The sequence below is a fragment of the Pteropus medius genome, unplaced genomic scaffold (genome assembly GCF_902729225.1).
Source record: "Pteropus medius unplaced genomic scaffold, Ma_sr-lr_union100, whole genome shotgun sequence".
NCBI lineage: Eukaryota > Metazoa > Chordata > Mammalia > Chiroptera > Pteropodidae > Pteropus > Pteropus medius.
In genome coordinates, this window is record NW_024353517.1 from 12,614,342 (window position 1) to 12,623,101 (window position 8,760).

An 8,760-nucleotide genomic window follows, 5' to 3' on the forward strand; every position below is an offset into this window, starting at 1 on the left:
CGCAAATGAACTGAAGACAATGTGCAACAAACCAATACCTGCGGAAAGAAAATGATCCCCATAGATACTGTACCGGGGAATGTGCAGAGCGTACAAAATGTGGCCCAATTATAGTGCCTGAAGAGCATCTCCAGGTAATTCAGCCTGCTCTTAGCAATGTTTTTATTCTTTAAGATAAACTCATGGGAAATTTTGAATCTGTGTCACCAAGAAGTTTTTACAGACTTACATTCAAAAGCTTCATTCTTCTACCAAAAGTAATCAGTTAGGTGTGCTGATTTTATTCTTCATTGGTTTTAAAATGAATTTAATGATATTTTCTTTCTTTTGTTTTAATTTTTTTAATTGAACTTTTTATTTTGAGATAATTGCAGAGCCACACATAGTTGTAAAAATAATAGAGATGTTGTGTGTACTCTTTCTTTTTTCAATTTGTCTCTAAGGCTGCTGAATCATTTCAGCTTAGAACTTTATTCTCCAAAACATCTTTTAGCAGGTATATACCTCAGTATTTTTGAAGGACAACTTGACATTGTCTCTTAAAATCTATGCTTTATCCAAACCTAGAAATGTATTCCATAAAAATGCTTATAACTGTGTAATGTATGCTCAAGGATATTCTTTGCAAAACTATAAAATGCTTGTATTAGTGTTACTTAAATTATGGTATAACCATATAATGGAATACTATGCAGCTGTTAAAGAATGAAGTAGATCTGTATGTATTGACTTGGAAAGATATTTAAGCACCTCCCTCCTGTTAAAAAATGAATTATAATCCAAAAAAGATTTATGATCATTTTACATAAATAGAAATTTTAGTAAAATTCAAAATTAGAGACAGGAAATGAGTAAAAGGAGATGTGGATTCTTATAAAAGTTGAGAGATAATAAATAAAAAATTATACGTATTAAGAGTTTGGATTCACTATAAATTAAAAGTCCCCACAGCTAACCTTATCTCGTCTGATTTTCTGTTGCCCATCATGGGTGCAGCAATGCAGGGTCTGCCGTGGGGGTAAGTGGCCCTGTGGAGCGGTGGGTGTGCCAGACCAAGAGGGAGTCCGGGATGCCGACTTCGTTCTTTATGTTGGTGCCTTGGCCACAGAGAGGTGTAGCCATGAAAACATAATCTCTTATGCAGCCTATTGTCAGCAGGAAGCAAAAATGGACAGGTAAACTTTCCCCTGAGACTTATTTCCCAAGCAGTAATATGGGAACTCTTAAAACAAACTGTATTATATAAAAGTGTTTAGAGTACAGGAAGTTTGCATTTACCAGATTGCCTCCAGTAGTAAAAAATGGCACACTACTTGGATGGGGGAGATGGGAAGTTGGGGAAGTCAGATTATGGACTGTTACCTATATGGTAATATCAGTACCAACTCCAAAGAAAAAGTCTGCTGTCAAGAGAATTTTTCGAGGGAGTAAATACCTCTCTGAGTAAACTATTTGAACTTTAATTTGAGCACTTCTGTGCTAAGCTGTAAGTAAGATGTTAAAAGTAACTGTTCATCTAATTGTCATATCATTTGATATGTTCGTCACTTAGCTAAATTATCGCTTAAAAATTTAAAGTCTTTTTTTTATTTACAGAAAGATTTTTTTATTTCGAAAAAATTTTTCCAGTGAAGTAGCCTTAAAATGAAGTTATTATATATGTAGAAGATAGCCTGTTATACTCCAGACAAATCAATTAAAGACAGTAGAATAGATTGTATGTAACATTCTTAAAACTAGAAGAGTTAATGTGACCAATTCATGTGTGCGTTAGGACCATTGCTGAGGTCCTGAACATTCATTTCTCTGTCAAAAGACTTGCTGACTTTAAAGAGCTGTTTTGTCTATGGCCATGCCACCCTGAACATGCCCGATTTCATCTGATTTCAGAAACTAAAGCAGGGTCGGGCCTGGTTAGTACTTGGATGGGAGACCACCTAGGACTACTAGGTGCCGTAGGCTAAAAAAAATAAAATAATAAAAATAAAGAGCTGTTTCACTTTTATTGATATTTAATTCATTTAAGGGGAAAAAAATTGATTGTTGAACCAAGTAGTCATACAAAGGAAATACCAGTATGTGCTTCAGAATTATACTGTCAATACTGAAGGTAGTGAAGAGGTCAAAAAACAGTATCATGGATTATGAAAAACAGCCTGTTATTATGATATTATGTAATTGTTGATATATGAAATTGATTAAAAAATCTTTAGCTTTTGAATGTCGAAAATGCTTAGAGTCAGATATTGAGTGTATGACTAAAAGTGCTATATGTTTTATAGATATGTATCTAATATTTTTTAGTAAAAAGAAGATATATATTTATTTAGAGTATTCCTTTTTTCCTGAGAAACAGTTATTAAATTTGTGATAGTTTATAGTTAAGGGTGTCTTGATATCAAGGAAATGCTAAATGAATGATAAATTACTTGATAAAATGAGATACTTTCTTAAAGTAGATGACTTTGAGAAATATACCTTCCTAATAGTAGTGCTGCAAAATCATGGTTCTTTATCTTAATTTGAACTAAACCGCATAGATCATACATTCATGCACACACCCAATCTCATTTTGATTATACTATTGAGTGTCAAAAGAACATTGTAAAACAGTGTATATGATTCCATAATTGTTTTAAAAATCTATCTATGTACTTGAATGTGCTGAGGAAAAAGAAATAATTAGTATTACTAATCATCCCAATTTACCCAGGACTACCCTTGTTTGAGCACTGAAAATCTCATATCCTGGGAAACCCCTCAGTCTTGGGCAAACCGCAAGGACTGGTCACCCTAAAAATAAAGCAACCCAAATTGTTGATAGCGATTCCCTTTGATAGTGGCATTAAGTGGGGATGGGTTGTAAAACAAGAAATTTTCATTTTTTCTTTATACATTTCTCTACTGTTTGGATATAGACCTTTTACAATGAGCTTTTATTATTATTACTTTTTAATATAAAAGACATGTTAAAGTGAACATTTTATTAGGAACAGAATGGCTTCCCTGGGGAAGTGGAGAAAGGCATATAAAATCCCATGTTGGGATGGGTCTAGATTAGCTCATCTCCTTTCAGCATCTACCTGACATGTTGAAAGTACCTAAAGTATCTAATTAATTGTCTTTTGTTAAGAGAGTCCAGCATAGTTGTCACAGAGGTGAAAACTCCATAGAGTAGAGGTGCATTTCAGTTTCATTGTATTGCTATTATGTTTGTTTAAAGCACTTTAACATTTAGTTCACATTTGATATGAATGAGTAGCTAAAAAAAAATATTTTTTGAATCAGTGAATATGAAGCTTCTCATATATGTCTTATACTTGTCTAAAGATTTTGTTTTTTTCTGAGGAGAATGTTGATGTCAGAAAAAAGAGCAGTCTCTTCAGTTGTTCTTTTCTAATTTTTTGAAGGAAGTGAACTTTCCTTCAAAACTGCCATATTGCATTAATTCATTCCATGAGTATTTGAGTGCCGAGTGTTGCCAACACACTAGTTGAACAAAATAGATATGTGTACCTGCCTCACGGAACTTATAAATTACACAGAGAAAGGTATTAGTTAAATATATTTACAAATGAATAGGTGCTTCAAAAATGTGGTAAATACTTTATAAAAAAAAAAAACCCGAAAATAGAGTGCTGTAACATAAAAGAGAACCAAAGGGGGAAACATAATTTATATCAATTGGGCAAAGAAGGCCTCTTTGAAAAAGTAAAATTTTAGCTGTAACCTGAACATCGTTAGGCTTCAGCTAAATAAAGATGTAGAGAAATAGCTTGTGTTAGGAAGAAGCCATTGTGTACCTCTTGCTGTTAGAAGCTACTTCAGTGAACACCATGTTTGCGGATGAGCGCTTTGGGAAATGCATCGGACAGTCAGAGCTCTTTTAATCTAAATTCTGTAGGAAGTCCCTGATGGGTTTTAAGCCTGACATGACATCCATTTTATATTTTAGAAGCCACTGGCAGAGTTTTGGTAAGTGAATTCACACTTTTTCTAAGTGTAATTCTGTTTTCAAGTATCGAGAAAGTATTCTATAAGTTTTTATTTAAATAAGGCAAATGTTAATTGTAAATAGGCAATCACAATTTAGTCTCTGATGTTGCTGTGGTAAAACATTAAGGTAGTGGTGGGAGAAAGGACCTTGGGGTTCCTTACCATTGTCAGTTTGCCATAGCTTTTGAAAGACAAATAGGTGCATGGTAGAACTGACTGAATTTCTCTGGGTTGCAGAGTACATTATTGCTGCATGCAATAACATGTATGAATATCACAGATAGAATGTTGAACGAAAGAAGTCAAAGAGTCCATTTCGTATGGAATTTAAAAACAGGCAACAATAAAAGACAGCTTAGTGGTTTTTTTGAGGGGCCGCTGTTAAATGCCATAAAGTCGAGTATAAATTGGGAAGAGTCGCAAGGAAACCTTTCCAGCAGTGCTGACATTGTTCCATATTTTATTAGAGTCAGCTCAGATTCTGGGTGCAGAAGGAGATGGAAAATTCTGTAGATTCTAGAAAGTATATAATATAAAAGAAGGTAGTGGGATGATAAAGATCTTTATGTGAATAAGGGCAGTGTTGAGGCGGGAGAAGGGGAACAGCAAGATGGAGATAAGAAGGTTCAACAATTTTCAGCAACCTGAATGACTTGCTTATTGTCCTGTCATATATCTGGATTCCCTTACTACTTGTCTGTCCCTGTGCTTGTAAATATAGTAAAATGCTGAAGTCAGATGTGGATTTTGAAGGTAAAATAGCATTAGAATTTGAACTTTTCAGTTCATTCCTTTTTTTGATATATATTGACATTTTAAAAATTCATGCTAAAGTATAATTAAATGACATTTAATACTTAGCAAAGATTTTTCTGACCTTGGGTAGTTTTTAATAGAAAGGTATAGGTTAGTAAATACCATAATACATATTGTTCTGGAATATAATAAAAAATTCAATGTCTATTTTAACAGGCCAGTAGCAGGATATGCTAACCTGTGTCCAAATATGATCTCTACCCAGCCTCAGGAGTTTATTGGGATGCTGTCCACAGTGAAACATGAGATTATTCATGCCCTGGTAAATTTTACTGTTAACTGTTCTTCATGCCTCGATTTTCTGTTTATTGTATTCTCATTTTGATGTATATATTAAATTTTAAGATTACATAGATTATTAGATTCATGTTCTATAAAACCTAGTTGGTTAGGCCTCTGCCAATAGAAAATTTATAATGATTAGCATAGTGGCTAGGTTGAGTTATTCTACTAAGAATAATTAAAAAAGTAAATCCATTAGGCAAATAAGATTTTTGAGAAAATAATTACGTTTCTTCAGAAAAAGACTTAGTAATTTAGAAAAATTTACTTTTCTCTAAAATGACAACCGATATACTAATTATAGATCTTATCACCTTCAGCGATCTCATTTCTAAAAATCTTCTTGGTGTATTTAGGCTTTCTAAGTTTATATATACTAACTGATTCACAACTTTTTCCATTTCCCTAATTCATCCAAAATAGCGAACTTTTACTGTATGTCTAGGGAATTAAAGTTGCCTAAGAGCCTAGGAAATGTTCTGTTGTTGCTATTCGTATATTTAGAAAGTAGATGGCAGTAAAATTAAGAGGTACTAGATCACACAGATCTAGGAGTGATTCTTCTTAACTCTACCACTAATAGTCTTTGGGATCTTGTGCAAATTACTTAGCCTTTGTAAGCCTCAGTTTCATCTGTAAAATGAAGATAGTACATACTACAATGGATTTTTTTTCTTGAAGATTAAATAAGACAATATACAAAAAGCTTAGCACTGTGCCATACATAGTAAGGTATAATAAAATTAGTGGGTATTATTTATTAGTTTTTTGTAGTGAGCCTTAATGTATGAGCTTGAAATGCAAGGCTTGGTCTTTAAATCAGCAAATACATTGAATAATTCGGTGAAACTGTAGGATAATCGGATAGCACGTATATCTTTCAAGTAAAGAGATTCTTAAATGAATCATCTATTTTCCTTTTATTAAAGTAAGCTGAACCTGCTAAATTTGGTGAAAGATAGTCATCACTCTAATTAACATTTTAAGCTTTAAACTCTAAAATCTGTGGATACTTGATGAGAACCAGAGAAGAACGACAGGTTTTAAGTCTGCTTCATAGTGAACATGAATGCAGAGGTCTCAAACATGAGATAAATTATGAATAGACAGTTCATATAATAAAAGAATCCAGTTGACCAAGAAATGTATGAGAAGGTATTCACACTTTAGCAATCAAATCTCAAAGCAGGACACCACTGAACGTAACAGCATGTGTGAGAGTTATGTACATCGACTTCGAGGTAGTGGTTACCTCTGGGAACAGAGGAAGGAGAAAGGGTTAGGTAATGAAGTGTCAGCAGGATTTATTCTGTAGTGTTTTATTTCTTTTAAAAAAATCTGTAGGAAATATGGCAAAACTAACATCTTAAGTCCTCTTGAAGATACATAAGTTTCTATTAGAATTTTAGTACTTTTTTGTAAATTTGAGTTCTTTTAAAAATGGAAGTTAAATATAGCTATTAACTACAGTCATCCATGGTACTTTGAATACTAGATAATCCTGAGATAATTCTTCTTAGAAATTTTCTAGTTATTCAGGTTGAAAAAATATGCATTTAGAATATTATAAAGGATGAGGCAAATCATACTATTTTAAACTTTATATAGTTTCAGCAATTTGTATATTAAAAACTATTGAGATTTTCTTAGCTGAGTTCACTAAGTGTCTTTTGTATCTTCAGAGATTAAAAAAAGAAGAAGAAATATAGGAATAAAAGACTAATCGGAATTCCATTAATCATTTTGGCAAGCCTTGAATGACACAGAGACCAGTTATGTAAGCAAAGAAATTTGCCAATGAAATTGATTAAGTGGTCAGTTATGATTGTTAGTTATTTGAATATAAGCTATAACAGTCTCAATGTATAAAACATACATTAAAAAGTAGTTATAAAAGTGCTTCGTTTTAGTTATTAGATTAGGAAAGAAAGCAAGGAAAGAAATCTTAGTAATGAAATAGGATATACCAAATGTCACCTTTTTTTGTCCATTTTCTCTTCTTTCTTTGGAGGGGAGGGATAGAGAATGAAAACTTGAATACCTTTATGTGAGGTATACATTATCTCATTAAAATTGAAGACTTCTTAAAATGTAATTATAAACATACAAATTTGCATTGTAAAATTATTTTAGGAATATGGATGATTTTATACATTACCTTACTAGCAAAAGAACCATATCTAATGTTTTGATATATATGTTTTCAGTTCCTTTTTCTTATATGTACACACACACATGCACACATGCACACATTTACACTCCTTTTTTTTAAATGTAGACATATATTAAATGTGGACTTTGGGATCAAAGACTGAATTTTTATGAGTGCTCTTAGGCTCACACTTGATCACTCAGCTCCCTTACTCTAAACTGTATTGTTAATTGTTCTCAAGAGTAGCATTCCCTGGATACAGTTATAGAGTTTAGAAAGTTTATGTGAAGATCAACTGTGATAAACACATTCTTAAACAAATAAATGCATTGTCCATACTACTACTAAAGAGTATCTTCATCATTACTTTTGGTTTCCTCATTTAAAATAACCTCAAGTAATTGGAATTTAAAATTCATAAATATGGAACACTTTATTGTCCAATTCTAATATGAGAAGTTTCTATGGAAGTACTGATGTAGTGCTTCTATGTGGTTATATCAGTGTTCTCTTTTGATAGCAGCATGTTATGTCTATAATCAGAATTGATATTTTTCACTTTAACATTTTGAACTTTTTCTTGTAGGGTTTTTCTGCTGGGCTGTTTGCATTCTACCATGATAAAGATGGAAATCCTCTAACTTCAAGGTTTGCAGATGGTCTCCCGCCTTTTAATTATAGGTATTTGTTATTTTTGTTTTTGTTCTCTTTTAGGAAGGTGCTAATACTAGAATCTGGGAATCATTGCATGTTAGGTGCTATAAATAACAGTGGCTTTATGGCTAGCCTAAGAAAATTGTAGCTATTAAAACAAGATAGGGTATAAGAGGTCATTTAGTTTCACTTTTCATTTTACAGGTGAAGCAATTGAGTTGCAAAAAGCTTAAGTGGCAGTCCAAAGAGCCGGAACTCTCCTTGCTGAGCAGGGCTCTTTTCTGCTATATTGTAGCTTGTATCACTTTACAGACTAGTCAGGCCATGGGAAAATGAGGGTTGGTTATATTTTGGTTTATTAATAATTATTGCCTCTGTACATGGAAATATTTACATGTAAAGGGGGTATTTAACACTGAATATTAGCTGTGATCTAGGGATTCAGAGCCTGAAGTAATATCAAGAAACACTAAAAAATTATCAAGAATTTTATATGGAATATCAGCCATAGAACTGTAACCATTTGCATGCATTCATATAAAAGTACATCTTTAAACTAAGAGCACATGCTCACAAAAAGACATGTAAGAATGTTCATGGCAGTTTTGTTATTAATACCCCCAAAATGGAAACTACCCAAAGGTCCATTAATAGTAGAATGGATAAATAAATTGTGATATATTCCTATAATTGAAAACTCCAAAGCACTAAAAGTACACTGTTGCTGCATACAATAACATGTATGAATATCACAGATATAATGTTGAGCAAAAGAAGTCAAATAGTCCATTTTGTATGGAATTTAAAAACAGGCAACAATAAAAGACAGCTTAGTGGTTTTTTTGAGGGGCTGCTGTTAA

At 32.6% G+C, this 8,760-nt stretch overlaps 1 protein-coding gene and 1 pseudogene across 1 annotated transcript in view; both read left to right on the forward strand.

The window, feature by feature from the left end:
- LMLN (leishmanolysin like peptidase) overlaps nt 1–8,760 on the forward strand; it is a 56,212-nt gene that overhangs the window by 7,402 nt on the left and 40,050 nt on the right. Inside the window, exons 5-8 of the mRNA XM_039850852.1 lie at nt 17–134; nt 997–1,175; nt 4,969–5,074; nt 7,833–7,927. Coding sequence (XP_039706786.1) covers nt 17–134; nt 997–1,175; nt 4,969–5,074; nt 7,833–7,927 — 498 coding nt within the window. The remainder of the gene's footprint in view (nt 1–16; nt 135–996; nt 1,176–4,968; nt 5,075–7,832; nt 7,928–8,760) is intronic.
- Nucleotides 1,843–1,962, forward strand: LOC120593064 (uncharacterized; annotated as a pseudogene).